Source organism: Trachurus trachurus (assembly GCF_905171665.1).
Source record: "Trachurus trachurus genome assembly, chromosome: 16".
NCBI lineage: Eukaryota > Metazoa > Chordata > Actinopteri > Carangiformes > Carangidae > Trachurus > Trachurus trachurus.
The window spans coordinates 18,655,463-18,679,610 of NC_139902.1; the positions used below are offsets into that span (position 1 = coordinate 18,655,463).

The 24,148-nt window shown below is 41.1% G+C and overlaps 1 protein-coding gene across 1 annotated transcript in view; it reads left to right on the forward strand.

The window, feature by feature from the left end:
- Positions 1 to 23,222, forward strand: part of col14a1a (collagen, type XIV, alpha 1a) — a gene marked incomplete at both ends in the record, with an annotated part of 125,403 nt that extends 102,181 nt beyond the window's left edge. Inside the window, 9 exons of the mRNA XM_083988958.1 lie at positions 1,046 to 1,099; positions 9,528 to 9,581; positions 9,723 to 9,794; positions 13,062 to 13,097; positions 14,992 to 15,058; positions 15,226 to 15,417; positions 17,847 to 17,924; positions 18,897 to 19,052; positions 22,900 to 23,222. Coding sequence (XP_083845084.1) covers positions 1,046 to 1,099; positions 9,528 to 9,581; positions 9,723 to 9,794; positions 13,062 to 13,097; positions 14,992 to 15,058; positions 15,226 to 15,417; positions 17,847 to 17,924; positions 18,897 to 19,052; positions 22,900 to 23,222 — 1,032 coding nt within the window. The remainder of the gene's footprint in view (positions 1 to 1,045; positions 1,100 to 9,527; positions 9,582 to 9,722; positions 9,795 to 13,061; positions 13,098 to 14,991; positions 15,059 to 15,225; positions 15,418 to 17,846; positions 17,925 to 18,896; positions 19,053 to 22,899) is intronic.
- Positions 23,223 to 24,148: the final 926 nt, after the last annotated feature.

Genomic DNA, 24,148 nt, shown 5'->3' on the forward strand with positions numbered 1-24,148 from the left:
TTAATGATAAGGCTCTAATCATGAATAGTGATATACACACATTCAAATCCTGTTGACAATGTTATTTGTTTAAACATAGCAACAGTTGCTTTATCTCCACCAGTAGTATTTTGACAAGCACCGCTCTCTACTGCATTATAGCGTCACTGTGTGTTAATGTAAAGGTTTATAATCTTTTCTTCTCGTCAATTTATTTTTTAAAGATACATACATTTCTTTAAATCTCGAAACAAGTTGAAATTGCAGGATCAGTGTTTTTGCAGTTTTCTACTCAGTCTCACTAAGGTTTTTGTGCAGATGTGTCGGCTTACTTCGCTGCCTTGCGTGTGTGTGAGTGAAAGCGACTGGAGAGATACCATCGCCAATGTTTTGGGAGAATTCACATCAGCCAACATCTAAACAACAGCACATCATTAATCATACGAGGCCTGTCCTCTGTGACCCTGTCCTGTAATTTGCAGAACCTTTTTAACACTGTTAACTGTCCTGTTTTATGAGCTCTCCACTAATACTGAAGTGCAGAGATAAATCACCTCAACACTTAATCCATGACTGTGTTTTGGAATCATCTGTGTGCATTGACCTGCAGAGAGGTGGATGAAGGGGAAATGGGGCAGGAGACGGAGCAGCAGGGTGGCCGGCTGATATACAGGCTGTCCCGTGTCCAGGGGGTTAGAAGCTGCTTCTTTGCACAAATCAATTTTATGTCCATGGCTGTCAAAGCAGCATTGAGCCAGACAGCAAACCTTATCTGTTTGACCTTTGATTTAATATGTTTTTATGCATGTTAAATTTTCAGAAAGAAAAAAAAAACAGTCCTGCATGTAATCTGGCAGATAAAGTGCCTTTTTAAAATGAAGTATTGTAATGGATTGGAGTCAACAAATACAATGAATCCACAAGTCAAAAATCTAATCAGTGTGAGCTTGGCTGAAGGTAACCTGTGGTTCCTTTCTGTTGTTGTTTTGCATCCTCACCAATTGTCCCATTGCACTGTTAATGTTGTTGTAGTGATTACAAATCAACTCATTTGTGTTTTGTTTAGGGTGTTCCCGGAAGTTCTGGCTCACCTGGTAGAGACGGCCCCCCAGGAACAAGGGTAAGATAATAACATCAAATCTATTGGTTTTAGTTGCGCACTGTTTCTGTTCTAATTTGTGATGTTATGTGGTGGTGGCACATTTTATTGTAAGCCACATGGATTTATTTATCTATAGTATCTCTCTGATATACTTTATATGTTGATGAAAATGAGTCTTTTTAAATTCAGTTTTGAGGTAAATGGTGTGGAAAAAAAATCTTGAGAGTGTGACTTGAAGGCAGTTACTTTAGTTTTCTGTATCGGGGAAAAATATCATATGCTCAAAGATAAATGGATAAGATTTGATGATAGCAGCAAATATTTTTGCTGACATCAACATTAGAGGTTGTGCTTAGATGAAAAGTACATTTGGAAATGGTATGAGAAAACGTAGACACGCATAACATATAACCAATATGTGTGTGTTTGTGTATGACAATGTTGGCTCTCTCTCTGTCTATATGTATTTATAAACACACAGGAATTCTTGAAAAGTATCATCAGTGATCTGTGTACCACTTCTGACATTTAAAAAGGTGAAAACACTTGTATCGTACTTTAAATGTGCCTTACGCTACGCACTCAAACAATAGTATTTCGAGTATCTTTCCAGCTGTGTACGGATTCTAAATGTCCAGCTGTGTTTGTCTGTTTTGGTTTTATGTCCCTTCATAAAACCATACAAGACAACCGCCAGTTGTTGAAAATGATGCACGATGCCCGGGTTTCTAGCACATGCACAGTGGATGGGATCCCATTCATAAAGACTCTGTGATACCAGCTGGCTTTAGTTGATGCTGACAGAGGAATCATGCCTTACAATACCCAACAGGGCTGTAAATACCAAAACAGAACCACAGCCAGAGGGTAATGTGTCGGCAAGCAGAAACAGGAGGTATTATCCAAATGCGTAATATGATAACAGAAGAGTTATCCTGGCCTGGCTCCTGGCAAGGTGAAAGACTTTACACATAATCTATCTGCTGTCTCTTCGTTGGCTGACAGAAGTCTAGACGCTCCCCTCTGTGGTGGGTTTCAGAAGAAGTCATACATAGTTCTTAGGCTCGTCATGTGCTTTCCTGTGGCTGGAGTTTCTTCTCACAGCCTTGGATACATTTTGATCTAAAAGGAAAGGAAAAGATTCATTCAAAGTCTTATTTTGGTTTAATTAAAGGTGCCAATAACAGCTACTACCCCTGCGAAATGATATCCGTGTTCAATTCCTAACTGTTTCCATCAAATCTTTTTTAACCATCTAATTTGTTGCTTTTAAGCTGCAGTGTGCTCAAAATTTAAAGAAAAATAAAAAAAAGAGATGATTACTGAGGGTTTTGTCGTAACATCACAATTCTGATATTTCTCGGGAGTGAAACAGACCGACTCACCAGTAAACACATAAACTGGCACATAGCCTGAGAATGAGTCAGATGAACTCATTGTTTCCACATTGAAAAGTCTTCAGGTTGAAGGTTAAAGAGACTACTCGCTATGCAAAACTGTGTTCAATGTAGCCATCCACCTTAATTGAATCCTGTCAACATGGTTAATTCAATTCTGATTCTGATTCAGGAGTTAATGTGGATAACTCAATCACTAATGCTCAATTTGACACCTAACACTTGAGTGCCTAATATACCATCCAGTTTTTCTTGCTGAGAACCACATGAAATGCACATGATGAGCTTATACAAAGAGTGTGTTTCTCATTGCACTGTTGTTAACAGATTTGCACCGAGGAGCAACCATCTGAACAGTGAGATTGCTGCAGATTGAGTCTTTACATGTGCACGTGTAAAATTGCTCTGTGATCTGTTAACAGCTGCTATAGGCTGGCTCTAAGAACATTTGTATTTGTATTCAATTTTTTTTTACTTAAAAAGCATCAGGTTTGTGGGCATTTTTACAGCACACTTGACAAAGTACTGAACCTCAAGCTACAACCTGTAGTAATTTTGTTAAAGAGAGTGGTGTTAAACAGTTAAAGAGGAACTATGCTTTTTTGATTTTTACCTTAACTATGACACATTATTACCTTAATTAAACAGCTTTCAGAGTAATTGTGATGGTTAAATACATGACTTGTAGCTTGTTACTGGGAGAATTTAGGTTCTCTTCCTTCCACCTATAGCGTCTCTTGGCCAAAAACCAACTTTAGAAGATCAGCACCGCCGATGGTGTCCCAGCGCTCGCCACTGCGGCACCGCGACACAACCGTGCCCACTAACCCGTAATCTCTTGTTTATGACAGATAAGACTACACAAATATACACATCGTAACGCATACATGATAAATAACGTCATCCACCGCTCCATGGATTGATTTCTCACCGGCTTTGTTGAAAACAAATGCACATGGCCAGGAGGAGGGTTAGCAAAACAAAGGAAAAGCGAATGGACTAGCATAGTTCCTCTTTTAAGAGCAATGGTGAAAAGGCAGACTGAATACTTCCAACATAAATCTTCAAGCTGATCTTTATTTTATCATAATACCACATTCTTTCATTTCATATATTATGTTTTTTGATAAATAACGTTATCCACCGCTCCATGGATTGCTTTCTCCAACATAAATCTTCAAGCTGATCATTATTTTACCACATTATCACATTCATCCTTTTCATATATTGTGTTTTTTTTATTGCTGGACGTTTGCTGAGATTTTATTTATGCACATGAGCTCCTTGCTGGTGGTAATGTGGTTCTCAGATTCTGAATTACAGACCAAAGCAAAAAGTAAATTGCAAGGAAAATAAAACTTTTTTATTTTTGAAAACATGCTGAAACTCAGTGTCAACCCAATGTCACAATTCACTAAGCCTTACTTTGTAAGCCGGTGCATATTCTCATTTGCCCAGGTCATAGTATTTCAAAGGAGGTTAAATCGAAAGCAACTGGACTTAGTTATTTGTCTAGGAAGACGTTTCACCTCTCATCCAAGAGGCTTCATCAGTTCATGTACGCAGCTGACCAGGCTGGGACTGGTCCAACTCTCTGGTGTGGAGACTCACTATTTAACCTCTTGTGTGGGCGTTTCACAAGGGTGATGATGTCACTGGTTCCCTTTTTGTGCTCCAAGTGCCAACGACGGTCGTTGGAGTGACAGTCGTTGGTGGGAAGTTGGTTTCGACTTCGTTAGTGCCCTATTGTGTTCTAACAACAGTCGTTGGAGTCACTTGCCACTTGTGAACAGTGGTTGTTCTTTGAGGCTAGATGGTTGAGTCTCCTGGGAAGGGATGAAAGGGCAGCATTGTAAATTGGAGATAGGTGGTGTCTGAGGCCACCTCCCCTGTTGAGGGTTGGTTTCTCTATTTTTACAAAAATGGCTTCTTTAACTCCTCTTTCGAACCATCTGTCCTCTCTGTCTAGGATTTGGACATTGCTGTCCTCAAAGGAGTGGGCTTTCTCCTTGAGATGTAAATGAACAGCAGAGTCCAGTCCTGAGGAGTTTGCTCTCCTGTGTTGGGCCATGCGTTTATGCAGTGGTTGTTTTGTTTCTCCAATGTAGAGGTCTTTGCATTCCTCGTTGCATTGGACTGCATACACCAGATTGCTTTTGTGGGTGTGTGGTGTTCTGTCCTTGGGATGTACCAGTCTCTGTCTGAGTGTGTTGCTGGGTTTGAAATACACAGGGATACGGTGTTTGTTAAAGATCCTCCTGAGTTTTTCTGATACTCCAGACACATATGGAATGACTATGTTCTTTCTCTTGTTTTGTCTTTCTTTCTCAACCACTTTGCTGGTTTTCTTTCTGGAAGCAGCTGCAGTTTTCACAAAGGTCCAGTTAGGGTAACCACAAGTTGTGAGGGCGCCTCTCAGGTGCTTGTGTTCTGCCCCTTGGGCCTGTGAGCTGGTGGGCACGTTATCAGCTCTGTGTTGCAAAGTTCTGATAACACCAAGCTTATGTTCCAGAGGATGGTGAGAGTCGAAAAGTAGATATTGGTCTGTATGTGTGGGTTTTCTGTATACCCCAATGTGGAGGCTCCTGTCCTTTTTCATATGGACGTCACAATCTAAGAAAGGCAGACTATTGTCCTTGACATCCTCTCTGGTGAACTTGATGTTTTTGTCCACTGAGTTAATGTGTTCGGTAAAAGCTTGCACCTCTTTGGTTTTGATTTTAACCCATGTGTCGTCCACATACCATTGGTTCAGGTATGTGGACGACACATGGGTTAAAATCAAAACCAAAGAGGTGCAAGCTTTTACCGAACACATTAACTCAGTGGACAAAAACATCAAGTTCACCAGAGAGGATGTCAAGGACAATAGTCTGCCTTTCTTAGATTGTGACGTCCATATGAAAAGGGACAGGAGCCTCCACATTGGGGTATACAGAAAACCCACACATACAGACCAATATCTACTTTTCGACTCTCACCATCCTCTGGAACATAAGCTTGGTGTTATCAGAACTTTGCAACACAGAGCTGATAACGTGCCCACCAGCTCACAGGCCCAAGGGGCAGAACACAAGCACCTGAGAGGCGCCCTCACAACTTGTGGTTACCCTAACTGGACCTTTGTGAAAACTGCAGCTGCTTCCAGAAAGAAAACCAGCAAAGTGGTTGAGAAAGAAAGACAAAACAAGAGAAAGAACATAGTCATTCCATATGTGTCTGGAGTATCAGAAAAACTCAGGAGGATCTTTAACAAACACCGTATCCCTGTGTATTTCAAACCCAGCAACACACTCAGACAGAGACTGGTACATCCCAAGGACAGAACACCACACACCCACAAAAGCAATCTGGTGTATGCAGTCCAATGCAACGAGGAATGCAAAGACCTCTACATTGGAGAAACAAAACAACCACTGCATAAACGCATGGCCCAACACAGGAGAGCAAACTCCTCAGGACTGGACTCTGCTGTTCATTTACATCTCAAGGAGAAAGCCCACTCCTTTGAGGACAGCAATGTCCAAATCCTAGACAGAGAGGACAGATGGTTTGAAAGAGGAGTTAAAGAAGCCATTTTTGTAAAAATAGAGAAACCAACCCTCAACAGGGGAGGTGGCCTCAGACACCACCTATCTCCAATTTACAATGCTGCCCTTTCATCCCTTCCCAGGAGACTCAACCATCTAGCCTCAAAGAACAACCACTGTTCACAAGTGGCAAGTGACTCCAACGACTGTTGTTAGAACACAATAGGGCACTAACGAAGTCGAAACCAACTTCCCACCAACGACTGTCACTCCAACGACCGTCGTTGGCACTTGGAGCACAAAAAGGGAACCAGTGACATCATCACCCTTGTGAAACGCCCACACAAGAGGTTAAATAGTGAGTCTCCACACCAGAGAGTTGGACCAGTCCCAGCCTGGTCAGCTGCGTACATGAACTGATGAAGCCTCTTGGATGAGAGGTGAAACGTCTTCCTAGACAAATAACTAAGTCCAGTTGCTTTCGATTTAACCTCCTTTGAAAAAAAAGCCTTACTTTGTATTTAACTGGATACAGTCATCTTCAAATTCTCAAATTACCAGGCTGCACTGTATCAAAGAATACAGTGCATGTTCACTAATGTAATTATTGTGAGTGTAATCATGAGAAATTAGTTATCAGGGAGCAATTTAGCTGCTGTCAATCGGGAATGTATCCCCTTTGCAGCACTGATTATGTCAGGCCTCCCACATTCATATTTCATCAAGATGCTATAGATCTGCTGTCTATTTCATCTTTTTTAATTATTATTGTCGAGACTACAAGGAAGAAGAAAAAACAATGCGTATTTTTGTAGAATCATAAAAAAGTAATTATGATTTAGTTCCATACGAGACAGGAAAGTCAGAAAATCTGTACTTTTATTGCTGCAGAGTTAACGTCACACACTGACGCCTCATGCAGTGCGCTCGGACTGAATTCCCTGTTTGTTTCACTTTATGCATTGAAAGCAGCTGGGAAGGGGAAGTAGTGAATACTGATTATAACCGATTCACAAGAGGTTATCAATGCTACAGCAGCTTCTGTTTTTACTGGTATTCATTTGACAGTGAAGAGAAGGTCAAATCAACTAGCCAGTTATTGCAGCTCTTGAATATTCTTGCTGCTTGTGCTACTTTTTGGGGGTTTTCATGATAGGGATTTATCCCAGCCTCTTGTGTGTCATCTGATTTGTTGATAGAAGAAGAGGGAACACAAATAGCCCTTTGATTCACATCAAAACTTATCAGCACGAGTCCACTGGGTTTAAAAACTATACTAAACTTTTTGTGAGGTGTATACAAGCCAAAAACAGCCTGTGAAAAAATGACACAAGTCTGGCCAAGACTGTACAGTACCAGCCAGTTAGATCAGTTGAAACAACATGCACTGTCTCCTAGGAACTTAGTTAGTCTATATCGCTGTGAAATGGATCGAGAAAAGCTATAAATCTTTACTGTCATTGATGCTCGCAAGACAGAACTTTTCAGCTCAGGATCGCACTGAATAGTTTCAATAGTTTTCTCAGCATGCAGGCTTGTAAAAACGTGTAGATATACTGCTGACTTGTAAATCACTCTATAATGAAAAGATACTGGTCTCATCACATTTTACATGAGACATCCAAGCTCACCTGCACATGGTTTGTGGGTGTTTCTGCTCGCACACACACTTCAGAAATAGATTAGCCTTGCCCCCATTTCTTATAGGTCAGACCATAAACCAGCTGTTGCTTGGCTTCCAAATATAACAGCAGTGATGCATTTTCATGAGCCTTTCTGTGAGATGAGGCACAGGACTGAATTTCATATTTGAACTGCAAACAGAGAAACTTTAATGAAGTGAGGATTATAATATAGTGAATATTTATGGTGTGTGAGCGTATTTTTGACGTTGCATTACGCTCCAGCACCGGATCAATAAACTATGTATCTAAAATACTTTCATTAGTGCGGCTTTCAGTGTGATTTACTGGGGAGTGTTTATAGAGTGACACCAGGCTGACTCCTGTCCCAGTGTCACATCAAATGCTTGTTTGCTTCACAGCAGGAAATTTATTGAACCTTTTTTGTCTTAAGACTGTTGTCCTCTTCTTCCAGATGTGGTTGCGCTTAGTCTGAAAGCACTTCAAAGTAAAAAAAAAGAAGAAAAAAAAAGTTTTGTGACATGCTGACAGCTGCGTATTGGTTGGAGCTTCGGCCTCCTCCAGAGTCCCATTAGTGGGCTGACCAGTGTTTACTGTGTGACTCCTGAATGGCTCTCACTGAGGAGCTTTGTGATGTCACGCATTGGCTGAGGCTCTCAGAGACACTCAGGCTTATGTTATTGTGTAGAGAAGGCAGATTTTCTTGTGCACTCAACACTTGGTACTGTATGGTTGTATTCATTTGGAAGGTACGTTTCTCATGAGGACTTAACATTGAGAGAGATTGTTGGTGCTTTGGCAAGAATTAAGGATGTAATGCCACAGGGGAATTTCCCTCACTTGGAGATACAGTACATCATCCCTCTTTATGTTAACTGAATGCGATTAGAAACAGCATAAGTAGGACAGAACATATCCAGTAAATGTGCTAGGAAAGAGCAAATTACTGTCTATGGATTGTTTCATACACCTTTTATATGTTTCCACCTTCCACGTTTTGTCCACAACATTGTATCCTCAGTTGTTTTATAATGTTTTTTTTAAAGTTTTTTTCTTTTAAGGACTTGTACATTCACTCAAGCTAAACTGAGAACCATATAAGGAGTGTCCATGTTGAAAGGGCATCAGCCTCAGAGTGCGACCGCAAAGTACGACAGACATCCAGGCAAAAATGAGAGGATTAGTCGAACCTCAGGTTAAACTGTTTTCCAGGTCAATCTGATGCTGAGTTCAATTTCCAAAGAGTGTATTAATAGCAATGAATTTGTTCAATCTGAATGACACATAAATATCCAGAAACAACAAAGCCATCATCATGGTATTATATATCATGTTATTATGTGTCATGCATTTAGAAACCTGGCCTACAGAGTGGTCATAGGTATGAATGTGCCTCTGAAGTAAAAGCCACAATTTCTTTTTCACGTGTTCTTATAAAACCACAGCGTCATGGAGAAGACGTTGAAGGGCAGAGATGGTTTTACGCACCTTAAGGCGGCTAAAATACAGATTATGTAAAAGTCAGCAATCCTATTGTGAAAAGTCCTACCGTCAGGAGGAGTGCACCTGTGTTTTGTACAATCTGTCGAAAAGTAAAACCAGACATTTGATGCGAGGCAGTTGTTGGCAGATTGATGGTTGGACCACCACCAGCAGAAGTCGCAGTAACTCAGCAGCTTCTGAATTTGGTTTCTGCCTGTGGTCTCTATATGAACTGTATTAGAAAATAATACAGCCCGTTTATTTTTGTAACTTGCACAAAATACCTCAAACATCTTTAAAATGGTTTGCGCGAAACAAATTCAACCTACAATTATGAAAAATCACTGTATTTATCATACTGAATGTATTTTATTTGCTTTATTTGCTTTTTTAGGGTTTGCCAGGAAATAGTGGACCACAGGGACGACAAGGACCTCCTGGACCCATTGTGAGTTTCTTTTGTTTGTATGTTCTCAGCATCATTTTCCTGGCAGCTCACCCTTTCACTGGACTGACTGATCCCTTCTGCTCTCTGTCACCTTCCCTCTCCATCTCGTTGTCTTCCTCTGATTAACTGTCTTTCTCTCAGGGAGCCCCGGGTGCACCTGGAGCCCCAGGATCAGGTGGTCCAGCAGGGTCCCTAGGAGAGCAAGGGCTTCCTGTAAGTGAAAACAACTCATTTTTATATTGATCAATGAGAAAATATCTCAAGTCCAGGATTACTTTGAGACACTCCATTGAATATCATACATGCAACGTTGTGTGGCAATGGCTGTTTAGTCTACAAAAATGATTGTAACAGACTTATTGTTATTGTATTATTGTGACCAGACCTGAACCACAACGACTAAAAAGGTTTTGTGTGTTTGGTTTGGCCGGTTACAAAGAAACCTGTGGTGTTGCCTGTTGGTAATAGTCTTACACATCATCCCTCTGTGTCTGCTCAAGAGAGCCTGACATAACTTACCCAGGTTATAAAGGAAAGTAGGCGGACATGACCATGACATGACCACTACTTCCTCCTCTTCTCCTTGCTTATTTTACGATGTTTTCCACTGAAGATCGACCCTAAACATACGTACAGGAAGCAACGTAAGGGCTACATCATGTAGCAGTATCAGTTTGCATAAATATAAATAACATCCTGGTTTGGTTCCAACACTGATAAGAACCTCATACTTTACACATTGTGTTTGTTTTTTCTTTCTGATCTTGCTTCTCCTATTTGGAACCAGCCTGTTAGTTTTGGGCTCATAACACAATAACACCTATGATTTTCATCGTTAGTTTGCATTTCTAACAAGGCTGAGCTGTATAGATAATCCAAAAACATAAATCTTAGTACACTCAACTCATGAGGTGACCTTCTAAGAAATAACAAATGCTCAATTGAAAATCAAAATGTCAAAAAAGTACTGTGAGTCATGCTTTGGTTAGTCCAGCAAAAGAAGAAAGATGTGCAAGTGACACAACACAAGCCCAGAAAAAGGATACGGAGGAGAAGATGTTGGATTCCAGACTTTGTGTAATGCTAACAGGAACAGATGATACTGTGATGTTGGTGACAGCTAATCTAGTCTCAGGTCAGCTCTGCAGGCCAGCAGCAAAGTTTGGCTCAGAGAGGGGGAGCTATAAATCACCTACCGACACACTCTTCCCTCTCTCCCACATCCCCACACGAGAAAAAACAAAAAAACAATGAGAGATCACATCTGCCTCATCTCTGGGACTTCGACACACACAGATGCCCCATGTGAATGCTGCTAATGCACAAATAGAAAATCTTGAGTTTGAATCTCTTAAACTACTTAAAGTTGTTTTGGAATTTGAATTTTTTTTGAAGTTTTTGAGAGGCTTGTCTGATACATTTTGTTGTTTTCAGAATTACAGGAACATTTTAATATTATGAAGTCAGACTCCCGTTCATCAACCATAGATAAAAGCTGTAAAAAGAAATAAATGAATACATTCAGAATGAAAAAAGCAAAACAAAACAATAAAAACTACTTTTAAGTTTAAGTTTTAAACTTTAAGTTTGAACTTTACAGCTTTAAATTGCTGATTCAGCTCTTGTTCTCCCTCCTGTAGCCTGGTTGCTGCTGCAAGAGAACATTTTCCCCTTTAAACATAAGGCTTTCTATCAGGAAAAGCGACCATTTAATCTGCAGGGAAATATAGCGTTTTGCTTCATCGTGTCGCAGGTGACCTTAAGAAACCTTGAGGAAGTGTTTCCGAACAGTTTGTTGACGTGGTGTCACCACACAGAGAAATACGTTGAAGGACAGCGGATTTATGTCACCTGAGGCAAGATGCAGTGTAAAGATTCAAACTTCTTGACCCGATGTGCTGGCGTCTGATGTGGAACCAAACTGTTTTGTCTCAGGAACGACGCAATGCATCTGGAAATGTTGTCACAGGACAAAACAGGTTTTTTTTTTGTTTTTTTATGTCATTGTAGAGTTCAACTGATTCAAACTGTTATACTCATGATGAGCCAGATGTGACAGATAAAGCAGCTAAGACCAACCTTGATTTAGGTATTTGGGTTATGAAGTTTAGTTTACCTACTTTTTGTTTGATAAATAGCTACACTCACCGCTGCTGTCACCAGATGTGCATACCTCCGTACCACAGCTGGCCTCATAAGTTGGTCAGGTTGGCACAGTTCCTGGTGATGTCCTGGGTCTGTGGGTACGAGTCCAAGAGTGTGTCTATCCTGGACAAAATACTTCCTCTGAATGTTCTTTTCCAATGACTCAACCACCTGAGGGTTTTTTAATTTATCTTGCTTGACTTGGTAGCGAGCTGCCTCGTGTTCGCCAGTTGCAAAAGAAAAAAAATAACAACGTTTTGACGTTTTATCATTCCACGTCAAATGGCTGTGGAAGAGGAAAGTCATCATAAATGTACTTCCCTCTGTGGATGAACTGTAAACCATTTTGATAGCGAAAACATCTACTCTGTTCTTTGGAAAGACTTTACATATACCGGGCACTGTGGGAAGATAGATTTGATAAAATAATAACAGAAATCAGATTTTTTTTTATGACATAGAGAAACTGTCGGCCTCTTCGATGTCCAGGTACTTACTTTGGCTCCATCACAGTTTGAGTTGGTTTTCCCACATCGCCCTGATAAGACAGTAGACATTTATGTGCCCACGAAGACTCAGGAGATCCACAGTGACACACAAAGGAGATCCAGTGGAAGAGTTTTATTGTGGAGAGGAGACCTGTGCTCCAATTCAACGGCTGTTTCAAATGTTGGCACAGGCATTTATATCATCTGCAATATAATATGCCAGAGAGCTGCACACACATTTTCTCTATCCTTCTCCATACGCCAACCCACACGCACTCTCTTTCTCTCTCACACACACGCGCAGCCAGTCATTTGGTGGTCAAGGACATGTTTCCCTCAAGATAAACAAAACCTTTATTCAAAACCTGTAACGACATCAAACTGATATTTATCATATCAGTACATTGTTCCGTGGCCAGGAAGTATTTGTCTTTTTATTTGCGTCTGAATTACAATAAATTACACTGATATGCATCCACAGGCTTTATGTGCTTGGCAGGTGTGTGTGTGTGTGTGTGTGTGTGTGTGTGTGTGATATTCATCTGTCTCCCTTACAATGTTACAATAAGATAGTCCATCCAAGGCACAGACATTGTGCTTTGTTTGTTGTCTATTGTCTTTATGACACAAAGAACCTGGACACACATTGTCAACATTTAAATGCATTAAGCTGTACCAGTTGTCAGATCACACTGTGTTTGAAGGAGCCCAAGTAGAGCGGAAGAGATGGAGAATAAACGTGGTGATGGCGTTAAAGGGGAGAGTGAGCGAGAGATGAGCACGGCCTTTTCTGAATATACATCCCAGTCAACTGTTAATGCTTGTTCTGTGTTTTTTTATGTTCCAGGGTCCTGCTGGTAACAAAGGGGATAAGGGAGAACGAGTAAGTAATTCCCCTCACACACCTCAACCACTGTTTAGAGCAAATCAACTTTTACTGCTCCATTTTACTGTGGAAATATTGTTATTTCACCAAAGTAAAAATGCCGACAATTTCTCACTAATGCTCCACACCCTTGTTTTGGAGGAACCAATTACTCTCCAGTACACGTTTACTGTTTCTCGTTTGTCTTTTGCACAAACACTGACTTTATTTCTCCCTCTTCACTCCCTGAACCTCGTTTAGAGCAAACCAAATCAAATCAGTGTTCATGGTTCAAATTTGCAGTGGAGCTATTTTTTGCTGACACGGTAGCGAGGCCATCGCAGCCGAGGGCTTGAGAGACACGCAACTTGCCAACCTGGATCAAACTTGTTATTTCTGTTTCTGCCTCATTTTTATCAACTGTTGGGGACATTTGTACCTTGCTGCAGTTAATTTTTGGCACGGGGCTCAACATGAAAGAAAAAGTACATGAAAGGGTTTTCTCCTTTGTGTTGTAACATTTGTGGGTGGGATCGGGGGTCTGCGTCGTCCAGTTGTAGTAAAACTGATTAGAGAGAGTCACAGACACAAAGTAATAGCTGCACAGGGGAAAAGTAAACATTTCTCGTGAAACTTTCTCCCTGATATTTTCTCGATACATTCACGGTATAATAGATGTGAACTTAATCATGATGGTGATTACAGGGCAAAAGAGGAAGCTACAGCTGTTGAATTTGTTATAAACACAGTGAGAGGACTTTCATATAAGCAACTGTACTGTTGAATGTCACCAGACACACATCTTCTACCAAATCAGTGGTAGTCTCTTATATCTTTACTCAAGGGATTTATGTAACCAGTTGGGGTCTATTGCCTACTGAATGGCTCAGTACCTTTCCAGTGGAATATTATTTTGAAGGTGTATATCTGTGATTTAGTATTGCACTTCCAAAAAGCTGTCAAGGGCACATTTAAAAGAAGGCTGAGATTTCTCGAGTATTAGCCTCTTACAAACACTGGATCCTATATTTTCTAATTTGTCTCTGTAGCGTCTTTTACTTTACTAGATGTTATCAGGGTTTTTTTTCTCAAAAAATTGCAAAGCTCCTTCTAAGCTACAGAAGAAATCACCAAGCTGTTTTACCTCATAACAAATAAAGTGAATTCCATAGAGTACCGCCTTTAGATGGATTTAAGGGTTCAGTCTCAATTTAAATCCACAAAGCACAAATGTTGATAAACATTCAGGTTATCGACTCAATAGATCCTCTGTTGAATATCTAGTTAGGTTAGATACTTAAATCAGAAGACGCACCACTTCTGGCAGTCAGACAGATATGTTCAGTTTAGTGTAAATAAAGCGCAGACGCCCACAAAGACATTTTGGTTCATTCCAACATTACTGTACCACATACTATGTCAAATAAAGCTTTTTACAGTGGGTGACCTAACCCTTGTTGAATAAAGACACCAACATTTCAATTTGATGGATTGGTTGACCCCCCCTTCCCCCTCCAATTGCAGTGATAATGTTGATTTAAAACTAATGTAGAGTAACAACATAGTTCAGTGAAGGCAAAGTCATCAAAGTTATGTTCAGATATTTTATCTGATAAAATTTTGATTTATATTGTGTAATGTAACTGTGTGATTTATAGATAATCTCTGCTTTCCCCTCAGCTATCTGTTTTAGCCAGTATAAATACTGTATAAGGGGCGTCAGTGTGTGGAATAAAGGTGGAGTAGGCTCATAAAAAATACCCACAAAACACACACCCACCAATTTATCAACCACTGGTCTGGAAGTTTATGTTCCTGTGGTTGCTCAAAGAGAAAAGTCGTATCAGTCTACTACTGTGTGGTTGTGTAATATCACATCCTAACGGCTCTGTTTGTGTTGTTTGTTCCTAAGGGTGATGTGCAATCCCAAGCTGCTGTTCGCGCCATCGCACGGCAAGTGTGTGAACAGCTCATCCAGAGTGAGTCATTAGTGGTGTTTACACATTAACACAAACACGAGACATTGTTCAACATGTGTCTGACCTCTTCCCACAAAAGTTTAATTACATTGTGAGATTTGATTTGTGTAACAAAACAAGCAAAGCAGAATGAGCAAAGTAATCGAAGGTAATCTTTCTTCTTGCAGGCCATTTGTCTCGCTACAACTCTATACTGAACCAGATTCCTGTCCAGTCTTCGTCGTCGGTCCGAACAGTGCCCGGACCACCAGGAGAGCCGGGTAGGAGAGGATCCCCAGGGCCTCAAGGAGAGCAAGGTCCGTCTGGCAGACCAGGCTTCCCGGGTGCTAGTGGCCAGAATGGACGACCTGGGGAGAGAGGTGAGTGATGGGCAAAGCTGGGACTATGTAAGGGGTAAAACAACATCGATGCATCAAGACCGACACACTGCAGTATCCATCTGTACCAATCTCACATCCAGAGGGATCACAGTCCACCATCAGTTCTTCACTGTCTGGGTTGTGTCAAGACACTTTAACTACATACTAATGTTTATATAAGCAGTAAAAGAGGGGATTTATTATATACTCATTTGGGAATTTATTAGTCAGACATCACTGCAGTGAGCTGGTGATTCTCAAAAGCTGTGAAGGAAGCTAATTCTGAACTTGTATCAAGTAATAATATATGGACACATATAATGAAAATGAGTTAATGAAGCCTTTTGGGGGGATATTTTATGCCTTTATTACAAAGTGGGTCATGGCCAATGCCTGAAACTTTTTAGATACCAAAACACCCCAAACCTGTGAGTTTTTGGTCATACCTTACAAATGAAATCTCTTTATCTAACTCCACTGATTTTACACATTCAAGTAACTCATTATAGGGATTGGAGTGCATCAGCGTATGTGGAAAATTTGTATAAAGCTTTTTGTGGCTCCAGAGGGAGCGGAGTGTAGTCAGATAAATTGCCTTAAAGGATGTCACTTGAGTCAGCGTCAGCACAATTTCATCTTCCATCTCCTCTTTTCCTGTTGCTGTCTCTTGAATAAATGGCACATAATAAAAGGTCCCTTCTTGGCCAGAGCCGGTTACTTGGATAAAGGTGTTTATTGTGATATGACTGTCTAAACCGTTGGTGTTGTGATAAATCTTTATGTTGAACAGGAACGCCCAGCTGGTGAGAGCAGAGTGGTTATAAAAATAAAATAAAAAAATCACATGCATTATGTATAGAAAGTGGAAGCGAGGGGCTTTTATTGTGAAAAGAAAGAATCAAGTCAATTTCTCCAGTTGGAGCTTCAACCTTCCTGCTTGTTTGCTGCATTTCATGGTCTGGCCTGGTTTTTTGTCTCGCCAGACAAACCCACAGCGAGGGTCGGTCCACATCAGAAGACAGTAACTCCAATATCCATGAGGTCATTCCCCCGCCACGAGCCCTTAGACAAGAAACAGCCTTTATGGGGCTCGGTCTTCATCACTAAAACATGCAACCCACACTGAAGAACCACATTCTGGATGAGCCTGCACACACACACACACACACACACGGAGGGTTAGGAAAGATGAGAATAGCTGAATTTCTGTCAGGAAATGTCCGGCATGGTTACGTCCTCCTCCACAGCCCAGACCTTTGATACTCCTCAATAACATTTATGATTTCCAGCCACACATAACACTCACACACACACACAAGTGTTTTACAGGCTGAACTGAAACCAGAGTTGGATAAATATTACAGAAGTGGTATGCCTTATATGAAAGGGAAGTAAATAGTGTATGTTGCTGCTATCACAGGAAGGCTGACACAAGAACCAGGAGAAAAGCTGGGTCAACAGAGGGTCTAGAAACTAGATTTCATATACAACAAGGTCCTCAGAGTGAGAGAGACCAGTAAGCCGCTGTACAGGGAGCAACATGAGCCGATGCTGTCACCGTGTAGAATAAATCTTTAGTTTAGGTGATGTAAAATGTTTTTTCTCCTCAGCATCATTGTGCTTATTTCCTCTTCACCGACTGATGAAAAGAGTCATAAAAGCAGCAGGACAGAAAATCTGTGGATCACAGTTTTATGTGCCTTTCTGATATTAGAGTGAATGAAGAAAATATTCCATTAGGTCATTTCGAACAGCTGCACCACTGGACAGCAGCGCAGAGCCGACACTGGGTTCATTATACATTTTATTAGACTGATCATTCAGGCGCAATTTATCCAGCACATTTACTACAATTGCGATTTGCAGTGTAATGTAGATGATGGGATGGGAACAGTGGTGCAATGATTCTTCGTTACAAGCAAAAGAACCTGAATTCAGACTGAGGAAGTATTCAAAGTAAAAATATTCATTCAGCAGAAAACTGATGGACACATTCTTACATATGACATTATTAGATTTGAGCACTGATACATCATTCTGAGATCACATTACACTTATGCAGCTGGTTGAGGTGGATGGACCCTCAGAAAAATCTGAAGGATCGTTTTTTCATATTCACAATTTGGACTTTTCCCGTATCTTTCATTTTTCATGGAAAATGGATAAATTGACCATAAAAAGTTATTAAATGAAACCATGTGAAGTTTGAGGGAACATGTCTTATAACTAATGGACATCTGAAGGAGTCATGAGTGACAAAGATTGGGAACCACTGGTTTAACTTAAAACTTAAAACTGTCTTTATGTAAACGTCTTAATCTGAAAAGCAACTAGTGAGTACACTTGTCACTTAAATGGAGTTAATAAAGTATGTTTCCCCCGTTAAATATGTAAATGTGACTTAAACCTGTTTGAACTGTGTGTTTCAGGTCTGTCAGGAGAGAAGGGAGAGAGGGGGAATCCAGGAGTTGGGAGTCAGGGACCTCGAGGACCACCCGGACCTCCAGGTGAGATATAGACGTAGATCTGAGAGAGATGTGCTTCTGAAATCTGGTAATTATTCTGTTCTAACCATTTTATTGTCGGTGTCTTCAGCCTCAGTGGAGTTACTGTGCGTGGAATGTTTTTCATTGTTTTTCCCCCTGAACGAAACCAAAAAATGTTTCAAATATTTAAACAATAGAATTAAATGACACAGAGACTTAATCCGTTTTGGATTTACTCTCTGTTGAATCTCTGTCTGAGAAAAGCAAGCAGACGTTGTGGACCATGAATATAATTCTCCGTATTGATTTTCCCTGTGCAGAGTTTTGAGTTTTGTGTTATGAAAATATGTCCTGCTCACAGCTGGGATTTTCTGTTTACTGTTGTGCGATCAATACTCACAGAACAAGCTGACAGATCTCCCTGGGAACTTTAATGTGATCAGATAACTTTTTTAAAAACCCGCAAACTTCAACGCATGACAACAGAAATCTCCCCTGAGATAAAAGGTATGGGGGAAAGCTTCCTGTGTCAATCCTCTGTACTTTCCTAGAATATTTTGAGATGATTATTTTAGCATTTAGCAAACGAAACTCTCCTCAAAATACCATATTTCTGCTAACTGCTGAAGTGAGAGACTGTGTAAACAGAAGCCTCTGGTTAATATCAGCCAAGACCTGTTACTCCTGCACCTGCCCTCAGGATACTCACTGTCATCTCGCTTATCCAGAAACGACAAGCAAGCGTTTGTTGCCCCCTAATTTTTTAAAGTCATGTTGTTCAGCAGCAGTGAGGGGGATGTGGAGGAGATTGAGGAGATGATAGTGAGATGGCAGCATGTACTCCAGACGGCACATTTCCAGTTTATTTTCCTCCCTTTTCTCTGTCTTCCTTTATCCCCTCTCACCAGGTGTCGCTGACGGAGCCATTTTTCCTAATGTTTATCGATATCTGACTCTGTGTTCTCATAAACTCTGTATCTCCTCCACCCTCAGGTCTGCCAGGTGAAGGACGGGTAGGCAGCCAGGGCCCAACTGGTCGGCCCGGTAACCCAGGGACGTCGGGAAGGCCCGGGAATCCAGGTTCTACTGGACCAGCCGGCCCGCCCGGATACTGTGACCAGAACTCCTGCCTGGGATACAACGTCGGAGGTGAGCATCACCCGAACACTGCAACACTTAACTTATTTAGCATTTACAAACTGTTTACAACCATAAACAGCTTGTAAATACATAAATAATCATTATTGTTAAAATGCAGTACTTGTAACCTCTTAAAATGTGTGTTTTACTGTATTGTCATTAATTAATTTTATGGATGCCCATAGACGGAGTTACAGCTATTGACAAATAGATTAATATACTTAATATCTGCTCACATCTACTTTATACTGAGCTATAAACCGTCCATTAAATGTTTGTAAGCCCTAAACAGGGTAAACAGTAAAGTGTTTCCTCGGCAGTAAGTTGCTCTCACAAACTAAACTGAACCACATTGAGTGTAGCCAGACAAATGTTTCCACACCGGTAAAAAGAAAAAAAAAGCCAGGTGATATCTTCACCATACTAAATTACCAGGAGGAAAAAACATGGGACAGGTTTTATTTTAAATCCAGAAATAATAAGTCGGACCTGCTCTTCAGTCCACTGTCAATAAAGCAGGAGACCCTTCTGAAAAATGCATGCTCAGTTTTTCCTCACACACACACAACACTACAGGAATAAATGAGACGCATGCTTCCAGAGTTGTTGGGGCTATGGGAGAAAAAAGTTTGGGAACCAGTGTGTGTACGCAAACGGAGACAGAAACAGACACGTACAGGGTACACAGTACGTCAGATTCTGGCAAACAAAATCACATTTTGACTGGAATCGTTTCTAAACACACAATACCCAGACTTTACAAAAACATTCTTTGTTGTTTATTTAGACGTAATTTGTCCTTTTCAGTCCTTTTGTAACTGAGCATTAATTATATTCTGTCATTTCACAAAAAGAATTTGTTCAAAGCAACCAACTACAAAGAACTAATTCAGTGTTGTTTTATATTTGCTAATTCATTTACATAAACATCTTAAAGTGTCCAACCCTGCCCAGTCTTTCCATCTTATAATAAACCACCTTTTCTAAATATAAAACACTGAAATATTGTTTTCACAGTGACAGCTGGCTCTGAGACGGTTATTGTTCTCATAAAGCTCCCAGAGAATTGGAGAGTAATCTCGCTTTTATAGTTGTTCCACTGTGAAGTTTATACATTCATGTCCACACTGCTGGATTAAGATGTTAACTGTGCCACTGACCAAAGCTGTTGGTGTGTGTTCACATCTAATAAAATATGCTCTCTCTCACACACACACACACACACACACACTGGGTGCCTCTGAATATTCATGCTGATGACCTTGAAGCTTCATGTGTCCATTGTCTTGGGCCTTCTCAAGGACGTTACACATTGAACAGCTTGTGACAAGTCGTCCTGAAGATATATCATGTGCTAAAAGTAGCTGATGGATGAGACATTACTTCATCATTCAAACCAGATTTATGTGATATGAATTGATTCCAGTCATAATGTTTTTTTTATTTCATGACATCGATGAATCTTGTCTGTTGTTGCGAGGAGAGAAAACACAACCTCCCTGAAGACTCGAAGAGAAAATAGTGATGAAAGTGTGTGGAGTGTGTCACCTTCACAGCAGTCCAATGTGACTCTGACTTGTAAAGGGGTAGTTCAGGGTTTTCAGTAAATCTACTGGTATTTTGCTGCTATGCCAGAGTGAGACCTTTCATTCCTATTTTTATGTTTTTACAAGATGGGAGAAACACTGAGATCAATACAAGGGTTACGCAGTCTTTAGTCTGCGATTAAATAACCTCATTTATGTTCAGGACTGCATTAAGAGAGTCATCGACCATGAACCTCCTCTGCCTAGTTTCCATGAGTACATCAAAAATCCACGGTCCCATGTTATTATAAAAAAACAAAATAAAATGATCAGTTGACTTTGGTCACGATGTCACAGTGTTCATGTGACCCAAAATTAGTTGACTTGGGCAGTGCAGTTATTTTTGTTTTCATAATTACTGTCCCCTCTTATCGTAATATTAGATCATATTCATGTACAACACTTGTGCATTATTCACAATTACACTGTTAAAAGTGAAATGAGTGATAAACATGAATCACCAGGACAGGCCAGTCTTCATATAGGGCTTTAACCTGTTTGTGATGAAAATGAATCTATGAGTTTGTCCTCAGACTGAGCTGTCCCTTTAACCCGACCCTCATTCCGCAGATTTTTCTCCTGAATGTCATTTCACTGACTTCAGAGTTCAGTGTAGCTTTGTGCATGAAACAAAACGCCTTCAAATGAGCATTCACAGAGGAGAATAATTACCAGTTAAACAGCAGTGTTGGTGTTTTGCTGCTGCAAGAAGTCACATCAGCTGTGTTTGACTCAGTATCACTCACCATGGAAAGCATGCCTCCTTGGTATATTTCACGGACTACAAACACTCACGTTGTACGTCTGTTTTCTGTGTTGGAAATCTTTATTTGTACTTTCTCGTGTAAAGAAAGCGAAATAGAGATCTGACACATTTTCCATCTTTCCAAACATTTTATACGGACGTCTCAATATTTATTTGAGCTGAATTTATTGTAATAATTACTCCGGGTGTGTGTATTTTCTTTCTCTAAAAGAGAAAAACAGATTCCAAGACTAATTTCTCTACCTCCAAAACCGCAACCCCAACAGCTGGAAAAGTGTCTGTCAGTGTGGTTTTCAGAGGTTTAACTCTTCGTTGGTGTCGTTGGGTTTTCCTCCTGATATGAGGTGTAACATCTTCTGACTTTCTCTCCCCCTCCTCCCTTTATTCCCCGCCCTCTGCTTCCTCCTCTTCCTGGCTGAAGTTCAACAGGACTATGGGAATGATTACTGAGGAGCATTCTCCAACCGTCCTCATCCTCCTCCTCCTCCTCCTCCTGTGCTCACCTCCTTCCATCCCTCACTCTGCCCTGTACATTATACTACAAACTGAGGAAACTGATAAATTCAATGATTCCCTTGAGGCCTCCATATTTTCTGAGATGGATAATTGCTCCTGGCCCCAGTGTCCAACTACTAATCCCTGCAGCAGTGTGTGTGCTTTTTCTTCTCTGGAGAAGTTTTCACATTTTTAAAAAGAAAGTAAGGTGGCTTTCTTAAAAGGAGCGATTTTAAGCAACTTCAAGCACTCATCACTTCCTCAAAAGATTTTCAGTCTTAATACAGTTGATTCTGTATGATTGTTTACCATGAGCTGAGGGAAGCGTTTAGATGTTTCATCACTTTACTGTCTCAGAGACAAAGAGCTTTACCTTCCCACAAGACCAAACAAAACCACACAACGCCGCAGCGATGATCGCCACGCCTGATCACAGTGCCATCTGTCAACAATGCTGGTGGTGGTGCACACAATGCTTTTCTGCAGCAGCCTCCTCTTCATCCCGCTTCCAGCTCAAATCTCTTCAAAGCTAATCTCAGCTAAGTACTGATGAATTGCTTTGATGCCGATTGGCTGCATTAATTACTAACCAGCCTCCTCTATCTGTACATCTAACAAAGTGTAAACTGTGTAGGGAAATCAAAGTTTTACCCCCACTGGCCCAGATCTAATGGGGTGGGGGAAATGCTCACATCTGGGCAGTTACAGTATGTGGCAGTCAGACATTTCCCTTCACTGTCATTAACCAACCTATTCGTTATCTTAGCACTTTGGTAACAAATCTGCTTGTGCGCAGCCCCAAACGGCTCAAACTTAAAACTGCTTAAAAATCCTTCAACTCTGATGTGTAGCTTAAATTTTCAACCGGTGCATGATTTGCCTTCTTCTGCTGATACTATACACAAAGCCTTAACCCTGCTCCACGCTCGCTCACCTGTAGTGGTGGTTCTGTGCGGTCATCCCAAAACATGTGCTCAAACTGACCCCAAAATATCCCCCACCATCCCAGTCCAACCCCTGCCCCACGGCGGCTACCAGCCCTACAACCAGCCGTACAACCCTGCTGCAGTGGCGTACAACAACGACCAAGGAAGAGGAGACCAGGAGGAGGAGGAGGAGGGAGAGGAGGAAGAGCAGGACCCTTATTACCATCGTGGTTACCCCCCTCAGTACTACCCCCAACAACAGCCCTCCCAACTGGCCTACGGGCGCCACGGTTACCACCAGAGCCCCACCCACTCGGAGGACGTGGAGCTGAGGTCGCCGGGCGTCGCCAGGAGGTTTTCACGCGACGTCGTCGTCATGGAGGAGAGCGAGGAGGGAGGACTTTAAAAGGAAGGAAGGATGGACTCACCTAAAGTGCTTGAGCCCTGCACGCCACACACACACACACACACACACACACGCTGATAATCACACATGGAAACAGATCAGATACTGACATCCCTCATCCCCGCCATCTGAAACTGTGGTGAGAGCCGCCCTCTCTCTCCCCGTGTCTCCAGTGAGTCTCTCCCCCAGGTAAAACTGTGTAAATAGCTCTTGTACGATATCTCTGTCAAAGGGAGAGGGGCGGGGTCCGAAAAGTGCCTGATCTATGTTAGCATCGTCCAGTGGTAATGTAAAAAGGTAAGACCTGTTTCTTTCCATCCTCCAGCTGATTTCAGGACTGAAACCTTTTTTTTTCTGTGTGAAGCTGCATGTCTCCTTTGAGCCAACCAGTGAGTGTGTAACTGGACACGTGCATCTTGATTTAGTTTTTTCTGTAACTAGCTTAGATTATTTTACAGTTCAAAATCATTGAGGACGATGAGCTGGCAACATTTGTACAGGCTGCTTTTTATAATGATGAATCATGTTCCCGCTTATTTTAGTGTGTAAAGGATTATTGAAATGTTTTTTGAAGCTAGTTCTCCGTACAGTATTGTGTTGAGTTTGCTTCTCTTTACTGGTATTCTTGGCTGAGCTATTATGGGAGTTAATCCCCCCCCACAAAATGAAATGTAGAAGCAGATGCATCAAATCTCTGTCAAGTTTAATGCCTTCCCTCAACACTGTGGAACATAAATCAAATTCATCTTTTAAATAATCATTTTCGTTCAGAGGAGATCTGGCCACCATCACATTTTGTCCCGCCATATTTCATTCTGTTACTCCAGACGTGGAGCAGGTCTGTTCTGGGTTTTAATGCTCAGACTTGTGGCCAAATCTGTGTCATTCGTGTCTTGCGTTTTGCTGCCCCAGTTTGTTTTGTTTAT